The sequence below is a fragment of the Numenius arquata genome, chromosome 8 (genome assembly GCF_964106895.1).
Source record: "Numenius arquata chromosome 8, bNumArq3.hap1.1, whole genome shotgun sequence".
NCBI classification, from domain to species: Eukaryota; Metazoa; Chordata; class Aves; order Charadriiformes; family Scolopacidae; genus Numenius; species Numenius arquata.
In genome coordinates this window covers 19261659-19286118 of record NC_133583.1, presented here as the reverse complement: position 1 = coordinate 19286118, position 24460 = coordinate 19261659, and the positions used below count along the sequence as shown (strand labels likewise).

General features: G+C 48.1%; 1 protein-coding gene across 1 annotated transcript in view; it reads left to right on the top strand.

The window, feature by feature from the left end:
• RBM6 (RNA binding motif protein 6) overlaps positions 1-24460 on the top strand; it is a 53695-nt gene that overhangs the window by 24963 nt on the left and 4272 nt on the right. The window contains exons 6-18 of the mRNA XM_074151503.1: positions 12308-12382; positions 13840-13900; positions 14981-15049; positions 16131-16382; positions 16905-17065; positions 17756-17853; positions 18308-18350; positions 18935-18995; positions 19959-20050; positions 20755-20907; positions 21934-22023; positions 23227-23316; positions 23901-24170. Of these exons, the coding sequence (XP_074007604.1) occupies positions 12308-12382; positions 13840-13900; positions 14981-15049; positions 16131-16382; positions 16905-17065; positions 17756-17853; positions 18308-18350; positions 18935-18995; positions 19959-20050; positions 20755-20907; positions 21934-22023; positions 23227-23316; positions 23901-24170 (1515 nt within the window). The remainder of the gene's footprint in view (positions 1-12307; positions 12383-13839; positions 13901-14980; positions 15050-16130; positions 16383-16904; positions 17066-17755; positions 17854-18307; positions 18351-18934; positions 18996-19958; positions 20051-20754; positions 20908-21933; positions 22024-23226; positions 23317-23900; positions 24171-24460) is intronic.

Genomic DNA, 24460 nt, shown 5'->3' with positions numbered 1-24460 from the left:
TTGGATGCATACACAGGATACAGATGCTACCCTGCCTGGGGAGCTATCAGGTCCTCTCCTCCTAACGTGTTAATGAAACAGTTGTGTGACAGTGAGGAGATCTTAGTCGCAGATTTTACATATAGGTGCAGTTTCACCTTAAAACAAAGAGCAGTGTTTTACTGCTGACTGCTCTTACAGATTGTATGTTTTTTATTGTGTTTACATGTGTGATTGGTTGATTTTCTATGAAGATCTGTGGGAACTCTAAATATATTCTTGTGTAACCCTTTGGGAGGTGCTTATCGTTGTAGCATGAACGTGCTTCAAAGGAGCGTGGTAAATCAGCTGTAGGACAGGTAGCGTGTTGCCACAGTTGATAGACTGTATATGAGGTCAGAAGGTGATTTTTGGATTAAGATGTAAAATCCCTTGATCAAGCTCCTGTATGAAACTTAGTAAGACTCATGCCACTAACTTGCTTTGATGCTTTTGAAGTCACCCCTTAAGTAAGCTGGTGACTAACAGAGCTACAGATGCACCATCAGAAATTCCCTCTGTACCCTGGGAAGCGGGTGGTGCTGATGGTATGACTGAAGTTACTTAAAGGAGACACAGAGGCAGTGAGAGGGAAATGTCTGTATGGGTTCAGCTTACATGAATAAAGGCATCTCAGCAAGCACAACATAACTTCCATTTCCAGAGCAAGACCGTTTTCTATCACGTTTTTGCCGGAGTAGCTTGCACAAGACCCGTCATGGTGAAAGAGATGTCAGTCCTTCTCAGCCCAATCCCAGCAACGTGGAGGGGAATACCAGATACGTTTTACAAGCACATGAGCCAGATTATAGCGCTGAGGCTCCATCTGGACTATTGTGATAAGTGGGAGCACACCAGAATGTTGTTGCAGTTTTCACTTGATGAGTCGTTTTTGTTAGCTGTGGCATCAGAGCTCTTCCTTCATGCTTTTATGCTCTCTTGGCGGCGATTGCTTTTTCCATTCCTTGGTGCACTGTTGATGTTGGATTGCTGGAACAGGAAGGTAAAAGGTTGAGTTTAGATGCCGAAAAAAAAAAGTCAAACTGCACAGTCCCGGGGGTCTAAGGAAGGCAGAAGCACCATTTCCTTCTCTTAGAATAGCGATGGTCAGACTGCTGCTCTGCAGAAACTTTTTTAATTATGCATAACTCTGGTTATGATAGACAGTGAGAGAGCTGGAATTCCCTTCAGAGGTGGATTTTGGTCTGTTTTCTTCCTAACTGAGTTCACGTTGGACCTTTATAATGTAAATTGTGGAAGTTTGGGTAGTATAAATTGGGGTACATTCAAAAAGAGCACCTTGAATTTTCCCATTTTCTGCTCGTGTTATGAGGATCACACAAGGAAAAGGTTAAATTCCTATGTTTCACATTTGAAGGTGCAAGACAAAAGCTGTGGCAAACAGTCAGCAACTTTCATTTGTGAATTTCTGTTTCGATTTGACTGTAACTGGGCTGTTAATGTTCTTGACTGGAAGTGAAACATGATTAGAGTGGAAAACGGGGGCTGGCACGCCTGAGTGGGCTCTTGTGTCGTTATCCATCAATCACAGGCAACAGGGAAACAGGTATTTAACACGGAAGGACACACAGTTATTATCCGCCCCGCTCCCCTGCAAGCCGTGGGGCATCTTCAAGGCTCTTATTAAAGCTTTAATACCTACAGAGATCACAAGAAGCACTTGTGAGCTTGAGAAACAAGTGAGCAGGAGCGTTGCTATCACTGTGTCTGTGCAGGACAAGGAGAGGTGTTTGGTGGTGTCCTCCTGCATCTCCATCACTTCGGGCCACCTGTAAGTTCAGTTAGTTCCGTCTTCCGCAGGATGAACAGGCAGCTTCCAGAAGTAGATTCCCCAAAGGACGGCAGTCTAAAATCAAGTGCGTCATATAATGATCTACATTTTTAATGAGGGTCAAAGCTGTAAAGCTGTAAACATGAGATTTAAGTATTTAAATCTCTGAAACTGTCTCCTTTGGAACAAGAAGAGGAAAGTAATTCTCTCCTGCTTTCATAGACAGCAGGGGAAATCTTGATTTTTGTGATGTACAGTCCATGTCTTAGCAGGAAATTAGCAATATTCAGATGGGCTTCATGTACCAGATTTGAGCCAGGATGGCCATAAAAGCTCAAGGAAACATTTGATGTACTTTTCCATCAGGGATCTCAGGAGCAGAGTTAACAGAGAGAGTAATTTTAAGTCCTCAGAATCCCAAGATGTATTTTCTTCCACATAAAATCAGGTTGAGAAGTCTCACTTAGAAGCTGTCTCATGGTGCGAAGCTGTACATTAATGGTCTGATGACTAAGGTATTTTACTGTTTATAGTCCTAGGTTTTTGAAAGCCTGATTGTTTCTCCCCAACTTGTGATATCACTGCAGAAGAGAGCTGAGGTGGTTTGGGGTTGTGTTTCCCTCTGACAAGGCGTTCTTCTGTGCTTGGTCAATGTGAGATCAGTGTTTGTTCTCTGCCACTGCCTCCTGCTCTGCCCATTGCACTAACTTCACTTGTCTGGTTGTCTTCTAGAGTGTACTAAACCAGTCATTGAATGTAAGAAATTAACTCCAAAATGTTTAATAGACACCTCTTAGTGACAGGGAAGTGATTGATCAATCTGATAGTGAGAGGAGCAGCTGAAAGCATCACCTCTGCTGCCCCAGTGCTTGCTGCAGTGCACGGGGGGCTGTGCGCAGTACCCTTGGGCCGCAGCGATGCCCTGCGGGCCCGTCTTTACCTGGTGTGGTACATCCCCGGGTGCTGGAGCCCTGGAAGAGGTTCAAGTGGCAATACTTGAGCCACCTGCTACCGTGCTGCTTATGTGACAGTTTACGGAGATGTCTGTGCGTGCTGTTTCCCCTTCCCAGTCCCTTAGGGATTCAGCCAAGCTGGGGCACAAAAGGGAATCCTGTTCTTTTCCTTCCTTGGGGTCAGGGTTATGATAGGAACTGCTCTCCTGCACACTCACCTCCCTGGCCAGACTTTCCTGAAGAGCTGAGGTCAGCCAGCACGGCCTTGGAGCCTGGATATCGCATTGGAGAGCTGTTTCTTCTGCCTCTTGTGCCTTGACAAGGCAATAAGCTCCTTTCTTCGGCGATTCTGGGAATTCGTCAGGAAGGAGGGGTCTGAATGTTGTGTAGTGCAGTTGCCTGGGTGAACCTCTTAAACCTCAGTGCCCCTGTAAAGGAGGAGCTGCTGGGTCCTGTCAGGAGCTGTGACACTACTGGTGTTACCTTGCACCCTTGCCAGGCGGGCAGGAGAAGCTCATTTTCTTCAAAAGAGCCCAGATCACTCTGTGCTCACACCGTGCCAGGTTTCTTGGGCAAATACTGACCAAAGAGCAGCTGTTTCCCAAATCAGCTCCTAAGAAGAGCTCTCTTAAGAGGCAGCAACTGCTCAGGTGTAGAAATCAGTCCATGTTTCAGCCTGAAGATGTGCCAGCTGCCTTGTGGTTCTGTCTAGGGGTGACTGTTAAGGAACTGGAGTTAGCTTTTGGACAGGCCACCTCAAGATCCCGATGAGGTGCTGGGAACCATCACTCTGACGGCACAGGTAAGTGTTGCACTGCTGGTCCATTTCCCCTGGCAACTGGCAGGGTTCTTCCTCTTACCCTTTGGGAGTCAGTGTCAGGCACCCACTTTGGCCATTAACTGGCAATTTAGGCATGTTGAGAAATGAAGTCTCAAAGGACAAAACCCTCTTTTCATCTGGAGCTGTTCCCTTTTCCCAGGGTTGTGGGGTCTTTTCCTTTCAGCAGAGAGGCTGTCCTGCAGGGAGGTTGTCTGAGCACTGGCTGCAGAAAAAGTGAAGAGCCAGTGAAGGCTCCTGGTGCTTAATTTAGTGGGCACAGAAGTGAGTTTGAAGGCATGCCTGGGGCAGCTTCTGGACTGCTCTCTTCCCCATTTACAGTCGGTGTGTTCTTAGCGAACGTTTGCTGCTGCGCAGAACACCCTGTGCTCTGGTCACCACACAGGTCAAACCGTGTTGGAACTGGTGTGTAATCCCGTGGGTACACGCTCCAACAAAAGGACACCCTTTTGGGTGTGGGGTCTTTAAATGCTTAATCAAATAAATATACCCCTTTAAGGCAGAGCTTTCCAACCTGACTTTTTTCCAGCATGATTTTGCTTTGGGATTGCTCTTTAGTGTTTTGATATTGTGCTGCAAATCCATGAGCCGGGTCTTTCTTCATTGTTCTCCCAGTTTCCTTATGGCCATTGCTAATTGTAAGGTACCCCTGGGGGAAATGCACAGGAAGGTCCCGGGGTGAATTAGTGCATTGTGCTAACAGGCTTAATTTTTATATTGTGTAACAGCGTTATGGGATGAGATGACCTTTGAGGAAGAAGGTAGCCATATAACAAAGTACTGAGAAATATGTCCGGGCACTACAGCAGCATTTTGAAGGGAGAAGGGAAATTCCTGTGTTGGGAGCAAAGGGAGTCTTTAAAACTGCTGTTGTTCAAATAGAGTCCAGGCAGTAGACAGTGGTGAACCAGAAAATGAATATAGATGAGGCAGAGCCATGTGGACCCTTCCCTAGAGCCATCTATGAATAATGGTATTCGATATGCTAAATATTTAAATACTCTTAAGTTTTGATAGTTTAAGTATACGTTTCAAATAGAGGATTCAACCTGATTGATACTTTTTTGGGCACTGGAACAAGAGTTTGATATTTGTGACCTTCTTAGCTTACCCTGTAGTAAGTCCTTAACCATCCATGCTTCTCTTTAGCTGTGGAATGGGAGCACAATCACTAACACCAGAGCACAGAAATTGTGGCCCTTGGAGCTGTTATTTCCTGATGCCCCCAAACCCTCACTGCCTGAACTGGAAATCCTCTTCTGACCCTTTCACACTGTAAAGGAAAAGCTTTCATTTTAAAATTTCCACATTTTTCCAGTGATCCTATGGTGCTGATCTGCAAAGGTGCCCTTTTCAGAGGGATGAGGGAAGCTGGACAGGGAGACGTCAGGGCAGGCAAAAGCTCCACTTCGCTTCCCTGGATCGAAGAAAACTTTCAGATGTGTTGAAATCTCCTTAAAGAAGAGAGAAGCCATTCCTATCACCTGCCACCCAAAGCTGGCCCTAGAGCATGTGGAGTCCTCAGCACATTGTGTTTTTATAAGCTGCAACACGTCGCTGTTATCCTTCCTGGAGCCACCACCAGGAGCTTGCCCTGCTTTGGTGACGTTCTCAGGGCAGGACTGAGTGTGCTGACATGTGAAGCAAATGCTGTGTTTAAAAAATACGCGCTTTTAAGAGTTCTAACTTGGAAGTGAATTGGAGTTCAAAATTCAGGCAGTAAAAACGTAGAGAGCTGGCATAGTCTGGAAGGCAGTTTCTGTGTATGTTTGCAAAAAAGGATGTCAGGGAGGGGGAGATGAATTCTAGAAAGATACCAGGACTTGCTTAAAAAGAGTGTGGCTGGTATCCAGGAAATTTAGAAATCATAGGAAGAAAACTGGAGGTGTCTCAGCAGGCTAGATGGGGTGTCTGTGGAAATAAGGTACTTCAAGGATGCAGATGGGCACCTTCTGCTAAAGGACAAATGACCTGGATGACCAGGCAGACAGGGAGGCCTCAAGGGGGCTGCCTGGGAGTGTGTGGAAATGGAAACTTGTGTGTTATGGTAGATGGTCCCAGTGCAAGTGGGTAATGGGTTTTGTATGGAAGGAGTTTGGAAAAGAGGCACTGAGTGCTATCTGGGATGAAGTAATCCTTGTGTAGCGTCTTAATCTGTTATATTTAGCTACTACATCTTTAGGACTCTCTTAAGTTATCCTCTTAATGCCTCAGTTCTGTGTTAGTGCCCATCAGTGATGTGCCTGAAATGATGTTCTGTTAACTCAGGATTGATGGTGACATTTTTGGGCTCTCAGTCTCACGCCTCCCCTGACCTTGAAGACGGTGAGCCCTGAGCATGCCATGCTGGTTGGCGTCAGATCACTGTTGAGGTGGTTGCCTTACTGCTGAGTGCTTCGAGGTGATACCATGTTGTCCTGGTTTGAGCTCTTCAGCATCGCTGATACCCAGGAGCCAAACATCCTCCTTTCCAGGTGACCACTAACACAACTAGTGTGCAAGACTCATCTCAGTGTTAGTCTTGATAGAGACCTGTAATGATAATACGCAGCAAGGTTGTTTGGATCCATTGGGTGATGGAACCATTCCCCAGGGATCCTCCACTTGTCAGACTGTCCTTTTTCCCTGTATTATCTCAAATCTTCTGCTTTGGCTGTTGGCTACTCAGCAGTAGAGCACTGGACACTGATAGATCAGGCCAGTGAAAAGAAGTCCCTGAGCTGCAAATGGTTAGGGAGCTGGAGAAGGGGGCCAAGAGCACTGGGGAAAGTTCCGCTATATTAGGAATTTGCTTGTAGTTACTGTTCCTGTAGGAAATGCCAGATTGCTGCAATACCCGGCAGCAGGCTGCATTGCTCTCATTTCTTTATTTCTCCGTGTTGCGCTCTGTTTTCTAAATGTTTAATTGCAGATGGATTGTGGGTTCACAGCTTTTCTCATCTGCTTTTTGTCAAAGGTAAGCAGATGTACTGCCTGTTGCTCTGCAGAGTTGAGTCCCTTGTACAGCAGCTGCCAAGGAGCTGGGAGATAAAAACTTCAGCATATGGAAAAAACGGGATGAGAAGCCAGTTTCTGTGGCTGAGATGATCTTGTTTTGAAATAAAGCCAGCTGGTTTCTTATCCTCCCACGTGCCTTGATCTTGGCCCTCTGCTCCGTCCTGGGAAGCTGCTGTCTCCTGAATTCCCGGAGCAGGTGGGGATGTGTGGGTTAGAGGGACCTTTGGTGTTTGGCCCCGTCTGCCTGCTTTATCGGAAGATGACTTCCTTAAGGGAGAGAGCCTTGCGCTCTCCCTGCCATCTCTACTCCGGCCTCTCTACGGAGACAAGAACCATGCCAGAGAAACAGGATGCCAGCATGTAATTTACATTGTGTCGCGGTTGGGGTTGTTATATTTGCATTTATAATCCGTGCTCAGATAGGAGAAAAACCTGAAAGCAGCCTGATTTGCTGTTACAGTTAGATAACCCGAGTTCTGCTGTCAGCCCCTTGTCTCCCTGTGCTGTGCTGACCAGTGCGTTTGGAGGCCAGGACTGGAAAATACCCTGAGGATGGTGAGAGCTCGCTGGTCTAGGAACTGCTGCTGGGACCATGAGCTCCCTCTGCATTCCCAGGCTGCCTCCTGGGGTACTATCTGAGCCTCCCCAAGGCAATAAACACCAGTCATTAATCACTTTAAATAATCTTTAAATGACGGATGCATAATGATTTTTGAATAACCGTCCTAATTATAGTAAATATGCATAAGAGGGCTGAATTAACATCATGGAAACAAGGTTAATTCTGGTATTTTAATGTGACTGCTTTGCCCTGCTGCCCATGAGCATTCTTTTGTCATAATCTTCATACGCAATTTTATATCTGTTTGCAAATGATATTTTCAGTTAATTTTTAACATGTGGAACCATGTCGGTCTTCTGACTTGGTTATTACTCAGCAAGAAGGATACCAGAACTTTTCAGTTCATGGCACAGATCTTTTCCATTTAAGCAAACTATGAACAATGTAAGGAAATAATTAGCTGAAGTGGTGTTTGCTTTTCTGCATGAGCCAGCTGCTGGAGGAGATCTGGATATGGTTTGCTTGTGGTACAGGCACCTCCCTTGGTTGCCAGTCTCTGGTTGTAGCCAAGGAGGAAAACTTTGGCTTATTGATCCTCAAGGATTTGGGGGCTCCGGAGCTGAGCCTTGGTTCTGTTCCAAAAATGATCTGCACCGCTCCAGGTGTGTCCTCTGTAAAACTGGGACTATTCCCCCAAGTCAGGTACCCACAGCCTTTCGTGTGACAAGGGACAGTGGCGTGTGGTTGCCATCCCACTGGAGGCGCCGGAGCAGACTCCAGCTTCCCCCACAGCCTTCCACAGCAGCACTGGTTGCTACATCCGTGTCTCTGTGCGGTTCCGCAGCCCCTGTGGTAGCTGCTGAAGTGTGACCCATGGGGTGGAAAGCTTGAAGAGCTGTCAGCTCATTGTTAAAAGCTTCCAAAGTGAGATTTTACTGAAGGTTTTAACGTTTGGCCAAATTCAGTTAAAGCAAAAGCCTGGTTTGATTCGCGGGAGTGTGCCCTGCTACGAAAGCTCTCCGCATTTCAAATTTTCTAGGTCACTCTTGGATGCTCTAAATTTTTTTTCAGAGAAACAGTTAGCAAAAAGTTTGACATTGACGATTTATATTCTTCTGTCGTCTCGGTCTTGGAGAGCACAGAGATACTTTTTTGGCAAGTTCTTCCCCTCCTCATCCCCCAGTCATCATCATTAGAAGGCTGTCAACGAGCATGAAAAATACCAGCACGCCAACTGTAAATGTTAATTGGGAGATGAGCAGCTGAAGTGGGCAACTCGTGCCGGGCCTGACCTGCAGCCGTCTGTCTCCTGGCCCTCTCAGAAGCTTCTCTGGGAAGCGTGATCAGAGCGACCTGTGCTCACTTTCCTGCACAACTTCTCCTGCCCACGGGAGCTCTGTTGGGAGCAGGAGGTGAGTTCCTTCCTTCCTGAAGTGGTACGATCGCAAAGAATTTAAACAACAGATGAGTTAAAACCGACCTCATGAGTGGACGTCACATGCGGTAGGAGCATGGTCTGGTTTTTTGTATACAGTTTGGGTCACTTTTACCACTTGGATCTTACTGATATTTTTTTAATGCTTCTGGTTTAACTGCCTTTGGTGACAAAGAGCTTGGAAACTCTTCTAGTAAAACCGGAGTTTTGTTGCCAAAGCCTTGTGCCCGGCCGACACGCAGTCTCCAGAGTGCTTTTAGAAGGATTTCATCACCCATGAATATCGTGGCTAAGGGAATTTCCCCTTTTTCTTTCTCTCTCTTAAAGTAACTCGTTCTTGTGGGTTTTGTCCCCGCTCAGTGAAGGGCTTCAAGGTGTTGCTACTCGCTGTGCGCGCTTCCTGCAAACAGGCTTCACGGTTTTATGGCATCGCTCTCTGGAACCGCCTCATGATGGGATTGCTCAGTTGGTCAGAGTCTACTGGCAGTAATATTTACATACTCCAATAGCCATCGGCTATTATTCCAGAAGATGCAGATTTTTTTAGTAGCTTTAGCTGAAATGGCTTGTACTGAATTTTATCAGACTAGAATCCAGTATTGCATCTCCAGCAGACCTCTAAGCGAAAAAGCATGTATAACTGTGTTGGAAAGATATCGAACAGTTGCATGAAACACCGCTCCCAGCAGTGAAGTCCTGATGCTCTGTTTTGATGAATTTGGCAATTCAGAAAAAAAACAGCACGTAGAAGCTGCTCGTGCCCTTGGAAATCTAGGGATTTCCATGGCTGAGAGCTCGGTCTTCTAGTGCTGCAGAGCTGTGCTGCCTTTTAAACCTTTCACTGGTGAGTCAACTGTGTGTTTACTGCTGCTTTTGAGGGGGAGGTTCCTGACTGGAAGGACCAGAGAGACATTTCAGTAGCCTACTGATTTAGAAAGAAAAGGCCAAACTCCTCAGAAGTACAGGATGTTGAAAATCTTCAAGGAGAAGAATTAACGGGCATTGTCTGGGTGAATCGGTGAGAGAGGTCCAGGATAAAATGTGTGAATGTGGAAGAGATTCTTACAGTCTGGGGACCAGAGAGTTCATGTGGCATATCCTTGGGCTTACCTTTCCTCCCCCAGCACTGTTCCCTGAAGTTCCCTGAAAATCTTTGTGGTCTCACAAAGATCTGCTCAATTGAAAGTGGGGAACTGAAAATTGGAGTATTATGCAAAACATTTTGCAGAGAAAAGGAAGAAGATATAGATGAAAAAGAATAAGCAGTGACAGGGACTAGAGGAAATAAAGATTCTGAAAATATTTGGGATGGAATCTAGTAACAAAGTAGGGGAACGAGGAATTTAAAGTCAGTGAATCCTGACAATGTGTCCCCTAAATGAAGGACTCATTTTGGTGTGTTAAATGATGATTGCAACCTTGAAAACGACTTTATCAAGAAGAAATCAGTAAGAGAGAAGCTGTTGAAAAAGTGAGCAGGCAATCAGCAGGGTGTTAAGGAAATTAGGGAGTAATTATGCAAGTGACACTTTCTGCAATCTCTGAGAACTGAATTTGCAGTAGAGACCAGCACCACATGTGCTTAAAAACTATCTTCCATAAAACCAAAAATAATCTGAAGGCTTTCTGGCGAGTTTTATCCTCAGCGGCTGGTAGTGGGATGAAGCTGTATGTGATACACTGCCCTACCAGAGGAAGTGTCCTCAGATCTAGTAGTCCTTGTTTGCCAAGCTCGCAGTCAGGGCTGGAAGTGCCCGCTGAGGAGCTGCGGGGTCCAGGAACTCTCCTGGGCTGACGGTGTGGCCGCAGCTCTGCTCAGGAGGATGTGCACCCTGCCTTCTCTCCCTGCCTGGGCTCAGGGGGTCCTGAGAGAGACAAGGGCGTTTCTAGCCTGCTCTCCTGACACTGCCCGTCTCTTGAGTGTGTGGTGTGATGGGTGACCTGCCTGGGAGAGGGAGCACGTCCGTCTCAGAGAGACCAACAGTCCTAGTGGAACAGCCTTGATTTCCACTTCCCTGTCTTTCTCACTTGTGTTTTCCTCACATGCCTTAAAGATGGTGCAAACCTTCTCCTGGACATGTGAAACGGGCAATATTCCATGGTGTGAATAGACTTGGAGGAGATTCCTTCCACCTGAGGTTGCAGCGCTGTGCTCTGGGTGCACACATCAGTCTTCAACAGGGTCCAGGAATGGCTCAGCTTTCTGTGAGGCAATGGCAAATCCATGCAGGAAAGCAATGCTGGAACAGATCGGGAGCAGAAAGGAAACCCCTGAAGTGTTCAACAGATACAGGCCTGGTGGGAAAGGACAGCCTTGGTCCACCAAAGGCAATCTGCCAACAGGGAGGTGGTGGAACCTGAACTTACAGGGCAGTATCTGTGGTCTCCAGCTTTCTCTGCTGCGTTTTTTCGTAGGGGTTAAAGGATTATTGTTGTACCGCTGCTGAGTGGTGATTCCCTCCCATGAACTCTTCCCTCCTACTTTACATATTCCCTAGCATCTCCCTCACATTCTGCACAGCAATTTATGCATGGGTGTATCGTGACTGCTGAATAATGACTCTGGGAACTTGTTTTCTCATGTTCGTGGTTTGCTCTGGGAGCTCTCACGTGACTAGGCTACTGGGTCAGAGTACCTGGGAAGCTTCTGACTCACCAGGGGTCCCCAAAATAGCTTAGGGCCGTTTACAGCTCCCTGACATCTGTACTATCCAGCAATGGGCCAGAAGAGCGACTGTTCTCCTGGGACTTGAGAGACCTAGGTCTGCGTCTCATTATTGTCACCAAGTCTCATATTGTGGTATTGGGAAATACAGACTGCGTGGTCTGGCAGTGCCTCCAGTGACATGAGATGTCTCATGGGTCCGTGCATTTGTGGCTGGGCCTGCATCCTGCATGCCCAGGTATGGTCTGTTGTCCACAGCAGATGAGAGCCACCAGGAATCCTTTCTACTCACTGCTTTTATGGACTGCTCTGGGCAGGAGCTGGGGAACTTTCACCTACGACTTAATTTCACCCTTAAATCATCTGCATTTCAGCAAAGCTTGAGGATTTATTAGGCTCCTGAGATGTCTCCAAAGCATGATGCCTGGAGCTGAAAGCAGTGAGTCTTTGTAGGCAGCAGAGCTCCTCTGCTGCTGCCACACAGGTGCTCGAGGCCAGCCCCACCAAGGACTGGCTGCGGAGCCAGTGGCCTTTCCACGTACTGGCATATTTCTCTGGAGGAAAGCCAGGCTTTCATGAGTGACATGAAGGCTAACCCAAGTATGAAAATTCTCTCGCCTGGGTGGCATTTTTCCTTGTGTTCTTCCTGAAGTAGCTGCCTTGAGGCCAGCCTGGTGGAAGCTGGTATGAAGGAGGCTGTCCCCCTGCCCCTTGCCAGCATGTGGACAAAAGCAGGTTAAAGCAGTTTCCCTCTTGTGCTCTGGTTACTCTGTCTCTGCTCTTCCTGGGAGGTGGCAAAGCCTCTTCTGCCTAGTTCCTCTGGAGCTAACGCACAGCTTTGTAGCCCCATGCTACAGCAGAGCACAGTCAGTTTCCCTTCCACTTCCATGGCAAAGCTCCAGCTAACTGAACTGGGGGGACTTTCTCCCCCTTTCACCCTGTTTCAGGTGCAAAACCTTTAGGAACCAGAGCTTTTAACCCCTTTCTTGCCTCTGAGTAGCCTGTGTGTGCTGGCCACATTCGTCATTTACCCCCTTGTCTCAACAGGGAACTCTTACGATCGGTGGCAAAGAAGTGACCCTTGAGTACACCCCGTGCCCAGAGTTTTGGCGCTGCAAACGTGTAAGTATGGGATCCGAGAGCTGTGTTGTGCTTCCCTTGCTGGCTCTCACGGCACTGGCAGTGGAGAGGAATGTTAGATATCTGTTCAGTGGCTGAAGATCCTTAAGAGTAGTATCTGTCCTGAAGCTCTTGCCTCTTCTAAACTTGGGTGGGTTTCCCTGCCTTGTTTTTGGTACCACCTATGAGCGCATGTTGCTTTGGTACAGGTAGCAGTGTTTTATGCACAGGGCAGTTTCGTTCCTATGCAGTGATTCCCTTTTAACATGCAGGGAAAGTAGTGTGTGGATCCTTTCTCCTTAAAAACCAAAACGAAACCGTGATTCTGCCAACCCAAATGGAACACACTTTTGCTCTGGTCCACGTGTGTAACTGCAAGTCTTCACTGCCCAGGTAACCAGAGTTTTCACCAGCATGATACTGCAAACCACCCCTCTGTCTCACACAGGAACCTGTGATCTGGATTTGAGGGTAGTAAGTGCAGCAGGGAAGGAAGCACGGGAATGAGTCCAAGGAACTGGCCCATTTTTGGGGAGGCACAGTTGCCCAAGGGTCAGTTTTATTCCCATGCCCTTCCCACACTTCTCCCGGCACAGGCGCTTTCAGGGAAGGAGTGCCAGAGCCGAGGGCATCCCTGCTGACCAAGAGATTGCAGCAGGGTGAGAAGGGATCCATTCTGGTTAGAGTCCCACCTTGGCCACTGGGTCACACTGGGTTACAAAAACCCTCATCCAGGCTAATTGGATGCACCCCAGTTGCCAGCAGAGCTGTTGCTCGGTGCCTCATCTGTGCTTGCAGCGCTCCAGAGATCAGGTAGAGACAGCAGTTTCAGATGGTGGTTTCACAACAGCTCTCAGTGCAACGAGAAGCAGCTGGAGCGTATGTCCCTACTGGTGCTGTGCACACACATGGCCTGAAAGAGCCCTGGAGCATTTGCAGGGCTTTAGTTAGAGAAAAAAAAAAAAAAAGTATGAAAGAGAATCAATGCATTTACAAAGAGCTTGAATAGGAAGTTAGGAATGCTGTGTTCGGAGAGAGCTGTGAAGATGAGGCACTTTCCACGTTGGCTCTGGGTGGGAGAACCATCCGAGCCTGTGCAGCTCTGCCTCTTGCTTTGCAGACAGCTCTTCATTCACTCTCCCTGTGCAGCAAATCGCATTAGTATCTATAGTTTAGCTCAGAGAAGGACTTTGTCGGGGCTTTAGGAGTGAGTTGAGATTAGAGAATACAAAGGATCCTTTGGAACAGCAGGGTGGCTAGCAGTGTGGGGCCTGGCATGGTTCCCTTCCATTCCAGCCATGGTTCCCGCTGCCGTTACCCAATCCTGTCTCTCAGGCTCTCACTGTAACTTTTCCCTGGCTGTTACTTCTGAGAGCACTGTAGAGACTGGCCTTCTGGAGTAGGTTGTACCCGCTACCTTCAAAACATGACTTCTTCATGCTGTCCATCTTCCGTTGCAGTGTAAGGTGTGTACTGTGGGCTACAGATCTTCCTGCTCCTATTGCAAGCTCCCAAGAGATGGTGAGTATATCTGGTGCCCTCTGCTTGGTCGATTAAAAGTTTCATCCACCCTGACAAGTAAGGTCTCTTCTGGCATCCGTGTGGCATCCCTCTTGGTGGACTAGCTGAGCACTGTGTAGGAGGGTTATTAATTGGGCTTCATTTAGACCCTTTTCCCTGTCCACACTGAAGATGTTGCATGCAGACGTGTTGCTACCAGGCTCTCTGTGCTTGTGAGGCTTGGTGGGGAGGGGTCTTACTGCATAAGGCCTTCCCTTCCTATTGCTTTGGCTTGTCCTTCATCCACAGAATTACAGGCTATGTGTCCTCTAGTGCTGCTGGCCGTAGGTGAGGTGGCTTCCCCTCAGCCCACCTTCCTTGGGAGATGCAGCTGCATGTTTTTAGTGTTACTCTTTTGATGCTCTTGGATTAGAGGTGAATCCAGGACTTGAACTGCTGACCTTACCTTGCGGACTGTAAGAAGTGCCTGGAGAGGAGTTCTGCTTCTCCAGGAGCTTCTCCTCACCCTTCCAACACCTTTGCTTTTTTTTTGGGTGGGAGGGTGTGAGAGCCAAAACACACTCCCTTGATTTCTTTGGGACGAGCAGGTATTCCAGGCACTCTGTAAGCTTTGACTGTATCTTTGAGCAGACTTCGGAGGGTTTGCATTTCTTACCCGCACACCCCAGGCAGAAGGGCATTAAAATAAGTGCTGATGCAGAACTCGGTATTTACTGAAGCACTGTCCCCATGGTTGTGATTTCCTTGCACTGTGGCTCCTCCATTGGCCTTATGAAGACGAAATTTGCATAGCTGGCCCAACATAACTGTGGATGGTAATAAAACTGCTGAGGAGCAAATTAAACAGGGCCTCTAAGATGCTGTGAAATCAGATTGTGGTGCATGCTTCTGCTGTCCTGGTGGTGTTGATTGTGAGAACATGTGTAATAAGGTAACCCTTCTATGACTGTCGTTTAAATGCTGGGTGAAACAAAACAACCCTCGAGGCATATACAGGCGTTACTGCAGCTTTGCATGAGTTCTTGTGTGCTTTGTGACTGATGGTTTTGAAAAATGGACATTAATATGCCTCTCTTACAGGGAGCAGAGCAGGCCCAGAGTCCAGAGGTGGTTCTGAGGGAGAAGACACATCAGCTGAGCAAGAATTCAGTAAGAGAATTGCTCTCCCCATCTCCGGGGCTGTGCTCATGTCTGTGATTTGCAAGGGCCGTTTTCACAGCTGCGCGTGCAGACTGGTTTCGTGTGCAAATTTGACATGAGGTTCTGCTGGTGAAGCGTAGCCAAAACTCCGCACCCTGCAAACTGCAGACAAATTCATACGAGCCTGTCCAAGATAAGCTGTGTTGACAGCCAAGCAAGGCAGCGTGCAGCTTTCCCAACATTTACCTGCGAAACTGGCATGTGTTCTGCTGTGCTGCTCACTGCCCAAACAGAACGAGAGCAGGGAGGTGCTCTGGGGGGACATTAAAGAGTGAAGCTTCACGGTGCCAAGTGTTGCGCTCTCATTTCTTTCTCTTTGTGGGAAGAAGCTTCAGCAGCAGGCACAGGGCTGGTGATGTCTGACTTTGCAGGCCCACAGCTTTGGCTTCCCTTTCCAGCAGCTTTAGAAGCTCAGGTGTGGATTTCTTTTGAAGTGAAGCCAGATGCTTCAGAGTACAGCAGCTTGATGGGATTTATCTTCTCTGTATTGCATAGCTAGGTTGGGGGCAGGGTGTTTCCACACAATATCTGCCTCATCTGTGATACGTAGGCACCTGATAAAATCAGTGAATGTATTATGATGCATTTCACTTAGTGATCACAGGGGTCTGCACCCAGTTTTCCTCCAGCATAGAGATCAGGTGGCAGTTACTAGTTGATATTGGGTCAGCTACGGGTGTTCAAGTATACATGAGGCATAGTAAGGATTTCACTGCCAAATAGATTGTCCTGGACATGGGTGGAACATATTCAAAACCATCCCTGATTCACATTTGTCCAGGCAAGAGCCAGTCCTAAAAGCAGGCCAGCTCTTGTCTCTAACAGGAAGGTCAGGTCCTGGAAGGATGAGCAGTACCTAGCTTGTCCTTTACACAGCCTGTGTCTGCAGAGTGCTAAGATACGGAGTATGCAAAGGGCAGAACCAGGTACCTTTTATAAGGGGCGCTGCAGCAGTGGCCAGAAAATAGCAGAAGAAAAATACATGCTGCAACACTGTATACGGAACCGGTCCATTTCTCCTCTCTAACAGCAGAGACAAAGCTCGAGAAACCTGAGCAAGAGTTATCAGGACAACCAGGATCTCCCAAGCAGCCTCTCCAGCTCTCGGTTCCTGCTCCGCAGCAGGAGTGCCAGCCTCAGGAACAGGAGCCAAGGAAGAGGGATGAAGGGAGAGAGCGGCGACCCTCACAGGAGAAGAGAAGGGACATGGACCGGCACCAGGAGCTGCCTTCACAGAGAGAAGCTGAGGAAGCCACACCACAGGATGGTGGAGGAAGCAGAAGTGAGTGGCACAGGGCCCAATTTTGGATTCCTCTTGCTTGCACTCCATGAGGCCATCTGCAGAAAGGGCAACATTTCACTTAAAACCTCTGGAGGCTGTTTCCATGTTGTGCAAATCATGGCATCAAGTAATGATGGGCTGCACAGCTCCAAAGGTGCTAACAAATTGCCTTTAGGAAAGTTAATTCAGGGCAAGCTGGCTTCAGGATGTTAGTTAGCTTAGCGCAGCAGCAGAAGTCTCTTTGGCCAGAAGTTACCCTGGGCTGAGATCCTCTGAGGAGGGCCCTATATTCTGCTCTGTTTTCTGGGAAGGAAAGGTTAGCAATTGGAGGCAGTACTCCGAGCATCTTGCAAAGAGGAGAGGGAAAAATAAAGCGATGGCTTCCAGTCTCACCTGCAAGAAGCCATGCTGTTGCTTTGAGTGGGTTCAGTTTTACTTGTGCTGTCACAATAAACTTGGATCTGAATTATCTTTTTTTACTACCTTTCCTTTCCTGGCCACCTCCCTCGTTGTGCTTCGCAGCAATTATGCTGAAGCGTATTACTCGATTCACCCCACCAGAAGTGATTGTGGGGCTGCTGGCCCCCTACGTGCGTCTCTCCACATCCAGCGTGCGCATCATGAAGAACAAGGCTGGACGGATGGGGCAGACCTATGGCTTCATCGAACTGGATTCACACGCTGTAAGTAGTTTCCTGCTTTCACATGCTCCCCCTGTTGGCATCTGTAGTCTGTAGAAGTAGAGAAACCACAGAAATCTTAAGAAATTGCTGTATTTCTGAGATAGCTGTCCTGGACTGAGTCCTGTCTTCTGCTGTCTGGCTGGGTACAGGGAGTACCTGATGCAGATATTGCTCTCTGGCTTTAGGAGCCAGTCTGTTGTCACAAGCTGTGATGCTTAAATGAATTTCTTGCCTCAGTATATTTCTTTGTAGACCCTCCTAAGCTTGAACACCTCTTGCACAGATATTTTGTTTGCAGGTAACTTGGATTTAATGGTTTCTTTCTGCAGAAGGCAAGAATCTTCATTAACAGCAGTCCCATGTTGGAGGGTTCACATTTTCTGGTTCTGGGTGACTCCATAGCTGTGCTTTGGTATTAATCCAGAGGGGCTTCACCAAAACTATTCAGGGCACCAGCAGCTTATTACAGTCCCTCGCTGGCTGCTGAAAACAGTCATAGGACAAGCAGAGAACCTGCATTTATCCTTTTTTTCACATCCTAAATACCTTTCACTGATATCTAGACAGAAGTGTTGTGTTTCCTGTCCTACTATCGCATAAACAGAAAGCCTTCCTTTCAGGCAGACTGGATTTGGGAATCAGGCTTATGTTTCCTTCTCATGGATGTGAAATTCTCCTTTCCTTTTACAGGAGGCACTGAGGTTGCTCAAGATACTGCAGAATCTGGATCCCCCTATCTGCATCGATGGACGTACGGTGGAAGTGAATCTTGCTACAGGGAGGAGAAGGTACAGATGGATGAGGCAGTAGGGTTGTCCTTTGGGGGTTGTGCTGCCAAGCTGGAGCTGTGTTGTCAGACCAAGTGCTTAAAGGTTGGCACGTGAATTAGCACAGATGTTTCTACAACCTAAAAATATGTTGGAGAGCTGAAGGCATCAGATCTAGAAGAAGCTTCAGTGATTGAGCAGTATGGGAATAGTCATCATATTGCTTGGCCTCTTGTTACTATCCAACCGTCAAATCCCACTGTGAGGGAATTAATGGGTTCGGCTTTTAAAAAAGCAGTTGGAGAGATTCATCTTTGTGGACAACAGCAGAGTCTCTCTGCAAAGTCTCTTTGTCTTCTGGGATGGACCAGTGAAGATGGTCTTTCTGCCTTCATTGGTCCTGCTGATCGTTTTGAGTATACTGAGGTTAACGTGAAGCCGGAACGACATTAACCTGTAACCTTTATCTCACCAGGAATGACTACGGGGATCACGGTGACAATTCCTACTATGGCCAGGTAGGTCTGCACAGCTTCCCTGCAGATCACCAGAAAGGGAGGGAGCACCGGGGGTGATACGCCTGACTTTGGCTTTTTCCCTTTGGGCTGCTGAGAGTTCAATGTGTTTGAAGATGGGATGATGACGCCCAAGTGTGCTCTGCGGTGCTGCTGTCCATAGGACTGTGTTTATAATGTGCACAGACGTGCAAGTTGGAGTGAAGATGCTGCTTGAGGGAATTCTGGGCTGGATTACTCTGTACCACGCTTTTACAGAGTGACTTAATTGATGACTGAAAGTGAATGTCTCTTCTCTAGTGCTTGTTACTAGACTATAGTGCTCTACAGGGCCATACTGAATGGGCTGGAGGCTTCAATACAGATTGCCATGAGCACCTCATTTAAAGATTCATGGAAGCTACAGAGGTCTCGTGCTTTGCAGCACTCTCCATTGCTCTGTAGAATAAAAGCTATGTCTGCTTGTGCTCTATTTAGGGTAGCTAAATGAGCTGTTTTCCTGAGCTTTGGGCCTGTGAGAGGGAGGAGAAGCAATATGATGTTTGTCAAAGAGTCTCTGATCTGTTTGTGTTGTTCCCTTACTCCAGGGCAGAAGGGGCATGAGAGACAGGAGGGGCAACGAATCACAGAGACGCACCAGAGCACAGTGTAAGTTAAACTCTGCCTCACTCCTACTGTGGAGACTTTTCTTCCTTAAAAGGGCACTGACATGTAGAAATCAGCCCAAAAATATTTTTAAAGGCTAAGAGTAGGTTTGTTTGCTACACCCACTTCTGAGTTCCTTTGCCAACTTTGTTTAGTCACATTTTCCTCTCTGATGATGTGCTTCTCCCTACTCTTACTGTGCAAAACTACATGCAGATAAAGGAAACTTACTGCATGCTTTCCCTTGTTGTGGTAAGCTGATGAGATAAAATCAGCCTGGCAATTACTAGATGAGACAAGAAAATACACTGTGCAGCAGTGCCGGTAACTGGAATAACGCTCCTGATTGTTTTTCTAACTTATATGTAGTACTGCTGAGCTCTGACTAATAACACTTTGGAAATGAGAAGCATTCTTCATGTTATTGGCCTACCCTTAAGGCCTTTGGCTTTTCTTGTAGAAACAGTTTGCTCCCCTTTCTGGTTGGGAGCTCTCATGTACCCACGGGGCAGCGGAAGGAAGGGATTTGGGGAGCGTCATCACTTCAAACAGGAGACTGTTTGAAAGAGCACAGCTCTTCCTTGTTCACAGGGGTGCGTGGACACAGAGCCCGGTCTTCTTTACCCCATTCTTAGGGAAATTACTGTATTTCGTGTCTTTGTCTGGTCCAGTGTTGTAGTCTGGTGATCTCAGCACAGCCCCTGTAAATGTGTTTTGATGTGGAAGTTTTGCCAGAGTCCTGAAACAGGAGAATTGTGAAAACCTGTCTCCCTTCTCACTCTTTAAAGAAAAGAAGATGTAGGTCGAGTGATGTGAGGATACTCGTACCTCTCTGGACAGGAGAGAAAAGTTATTCTTTCCCACTCTTGCTCCTTTCACCAGTGTAATATTTGCTTGTGATTTTGTCGAAAAAGGCAAGTTCTGCCTTTGGAACATTCTGGTGTTAACTCTTGTCTCTCTGTTTAGCTCCATCAGATGTGTCCACATACATCTATGATCCTGAAACTGGGAATTACTACGATCCCATAGCTGGGACATACTATGACCCCAGGACTCAGGTGAGTGCGCAGGGAGGAAGCTTTACACCTAGTATGTTCTTACAAACCGCCCTTCTGTGGAGAGAGTTTGCAGCTGGATCCTGAAGACAGGCTGGGATAGGACAGTACAGAGGGGTTTGTTTCTCTCACTCAGTCCTCCAACCTGTATAAAAGGGATGCACATTTCCAAAATACTGACTTAATGAGGGGCTAGGAACCCATTAACTGTTCTTTGAAACAATTACTGCTTCTTTGGCTTCCAAAGCCCTGCCTTTAGAGGATTTTGGTCTCCTCTTCATTGAGCAAACTTACTGGCAGAGCATCCTTGCTAGATTTTACTGAAGACGTGATATGTGACTCTCTGTATTAAAAGATGGACAGCAGAGCTTTGTTTTCATTGGTGGTCTCTTTGCTCCTGACCCCAGCCAGCAACGGTTACAAGGATGCCAAAAAAGAGCCATCAGCAGAGGTTCTCTGGGACTACCATCTTGTTTTCATGATACTGGAGATGTCCATGTTCTGGGTGAGCAGGGTAGCACTCTGATGATGTGGCTGTGTGGCGGACTGTCTTCTGTCCCAGTGAAGTTCTGAAGCCTTTGCCCTCAGCTGCCTGAGGCTCTGCAGTCCCTTCTTACCGTGCTGGTCTCCCCAGCTAAATAAGGACAACTAGCCCAGTAAGAAGATTGCAGGGGTTTAGCTAAGCCTGTTCCAAATGCCTCTTTCAGAGGGAGGTCACGATAGACCGAGAAGCCTGCTCATCACCTACGGAGAGCAGAAGGCGGCGGCATGGGAGCCAAGAGCGGACAAATGAAAGGAAGGAGCCACACAGCAGGGACAGCAGGGACAAAAAGGAGAAAGGGAAAAGTACTTCTGCTAAGGTAAATCCCTCCAGGCGTCAGAATGATCAGAGATCTGAGGCCAGAGGGCTGAGGTAAGAGAGGTTAGAAAATAGAGAGTAATTTGTAGAGGATTGAAAGAGGGAGGGACAGTGAGAGAAAACGATGAAATACATGGGGTCAGCAGCAGGCCAGGAACATAGGTGTTGTCTGGCCAGGTGGGAGTAAGTTCCTGAAATTTTTCTCTTCTGACATTAAGTGAGGGCTTCTCATCCCTTCCATATGGTAAAGGATTCAGAAACATCCAGGTAACTGAGACACACATTTCACTCGCACTGCTGAAAGCACCCAGCGATTGTAACAGAGCCAACAGAAAAATTGCAGAGATGTTTAAACACAGCAAGTCAGATAATAACGGAGACTCAGCTCTTCCCTAACCGCAGTTCCTGCCCCCTCCGAGCGTCACAGGCAGGAAGATGAGGCAAGAAGGCTGCAAAGGTGAACCAAGATGGAATGCAGATAGGAGTCTGCGTAGGACATCCTCTGCGGTCCCTCCCAGAGCCCCAGTCCTGGGGCACTGCCCTTCAGTGCTGCTCCCAGTGAGCAAACGCTGTCTCCCCAGCATGGGGAGCTGCCCAAAGTGATGTTTGAGCATGAGTGCTGGGAGCAGGGTCTTCCACAACAGTGCTGTGATACTGACTGGGCCCAAGGAATGCCAGGAGAGTGGAAACTTTGTTTTCCACTTTGCCTGTTAGCCTGGATGTGCTCTGTGGCACGACCAGCCCTGGGCATTTGGGACCTGAGGAGTGTAATTATCCCTGATGTTAGTACCAGGCCAGCCAAGAAGTCTCATCTGGTATGGAGGATGCCTGCTTTCATGGGTACTGACCTAGGAGAAACATGGTGCTGTCTGAATGGAGGGTGAAATAATCTCCAGGAGAAATCCTGCCATCATTTTTCCTGGCTGCGTGGTTTCCATGGGTGCTCAGAAGCAGCTTCCTGGCTGCTGTGTGCACTGTCTGACCCCTGTGTTGATGGTGGCCTAATGCACAGTCTCGGGTTTTTCAGAATGAGCCTGGAGAGGAGAGGTTCTTTACAGAAGACGTCTTCAAAAAGCCATTGCCTCCCTCTGTGAAAAAGGATGAGTGTGCAAGCCTGGTAAGATGTTGCGTAGCACTTTTCTTCCTCAGTCAAGTGTGAGTAGCTAATGAACTACTAAACTAGAGCGTGGCCAGGGCTTCAGACCAGTTCTCTGCAAAACGTATAGATGTGAAGCTTCACCCCAGCCTACTCTTTGTGCTGTGATCACACAACTGAGCATCACAGGCTCATCCTGCTGCAATGCTGGGAAACTGCAGTCTCAGTGTAAGGAAGATCCTGAAAACACCACCAAGCTGGTTGTACCTGGCCGTGTGTTGTGCCACAGACACAGCAGAGAAAACTGGTGGTGTCACCCTTTCCCCTCCCCACCTATAAAACTTGTGCTTTGTCTCATCTCTCAGGCAAGCAGGGCTGTAACTCTTCCTGGAGCGGTGGGTTTCTCTGTGCCCGTGCTGGCTGTGGGGGTGGCTTTGCACCTCGTCTCCATGTCACAGAATCACAGTATCACAGAATATTTTTGGTTGGATGAGACCTTTGAGATCATCGAGTCCAACCAACAAAAAAAACCACCAAACAAACAAACAAACCCCCCCCAAAAAACCCAAACAAACAAACAAAAAAACCCACAGCCAAAAAATCCCAGAACACCAAAACCAAACCAAACGCCCACACCCATACCCCACCCACAAACAGACACAAACCAACAATCTCGGGCACTAGAGCATGCCCTGAAACGCCATGTCTACATGTTTCTTAAATACCTCCAGGGATGGCGACTCCACCACCTCCCTGGGCAGGCTGTTCTAGTGCCTGACCACTCTCTCAGTAAAATAATTCTTCTTAATACCTAATCTAAACCTCCCCTGCCGCAACTTCAGACCATTTCCTCTGGTCCTGCCATTATTCACTTGGGAGAAGTCCTTTGTGCACACACAGAGGTGTCCAAATGTCACCTGGCCCTGTCCCGGCTCCATCACTGATCTGAGACTGTGGCTGCTGTCAGCATCCCAGTCCAGCAGAGAGTGAGACTGGAGCAGCCTGGAACAACATGGTGAGCTGCTGCAGCTGTCCCCAGAACCAAGGGCCTAGCTCCAGGAGAGCTACGAATTCCTCAGAATGGGAATGTCTCCCGCCAAAACCACCACCTCATTACTGCCCTCTGCCTGGTTTCCTTGGAGGCCTGTTTAAACGGGTGCTTAGCTGTTGGGTGCACCGAGTCCATGCTATGGCCATCTTAACACCTCATCTTGATTGTTTCAGAATGAGGCTGGAGAGGAGAAGTTCTCTGCAGAAGACGTCTTTAAAAAACCATTACCTCCCTCTGTGAAAAAGGACGAGAGCGCAGCCCCAGTAAGTGGCTCCGTAGGATTGGGATTTGCCTTGTTTGAGTCTAGGTGCAGGGATAGAGAGGCTCACCAAAGCCTGACCGTGACCTTGGATGGCAGAGGTGCCAGCTTCTCATGCCAGGAGGAGGTATCATTGGAGATGGAATGGTGAAGGCAGTTTGTTTTATAATCCTGAGCTTGTTTGTGGACTTCTATCATGGGGAAATTTTAATATCTGCATTTAAGCTGTGAGTCCTCAGTCAGAAAACTCTTCCAGTCGCCTCTGGACTGAGGAAGGCCAAACCTCACCCATCTCCATTGCTGGAGGAAGTGACTGACAGCAACTCCCTGCTGCTTGGGTCAGCTTCTTGTGCTTAGGTGTGCTGGCACCAAAGCACAGCCTGTCTAAAGAACAGGAGGACATCTACCCTGCGGTGTTTAAATGCTGGTCATCTAGCTCCTTCCCATTCCCTGCCCGTGCTGCTGGGATGGTGCTCCCTGGCTCTTGGGCTGGAAGGGAGATGGAAATCATGGGGAGATTGGTTGGGGAAGCAGGGCCCCGCAGGCTTGGTGCTACGAATTGTCACACTTCTCTGCCTCTTCCCTCAGCCCAAGGTGGTGAACCCTCTGATAGGACTTCTGGGAGAGTATGGAGGAGACAGCGACAACGAAGAGGAGGAAGAAGAGGAGGAACAGCCACAGGCGCAGTGGCTGCCTCCTCCCCACCCACCAGCACCGCGCGAGGAGCAGCCGAGGAAGGCCAAGGCCAGCGACGACAAGCTGACCGACTGGAACAAGCTGGCCTGCTTGCTCTGCAGGAGGCAGTTTCCCAACAAGGAAGTGCTCATCAAGCACCAGCAGCTTTCCAACCTGCACAAGGTGGGGAGGAGCTGGTGGCTGGGGGCTGCAAGGTGCCTTCCATTCAGCAGGGGAAAACGGGTGGGAAGAGCTGTGCTGAATTTGACACAGTAGCAGGCAAAGTTCCCATCAAAGCGCTGCTCAGAGCATTGTGTGAGCTGCTTGTTGCTGCCATGGGAGTGCCATAACGTCAAGGTGTGAGTTTTTAAGCCATAGCGAGATAGCTCAGGCTCGGGGAGAGTGGGGTGCTGGCACACACGAGTGTGATAGCAGTGAGAACTTAGCACATGCGTCCCGTGTTCCGGGCTGCC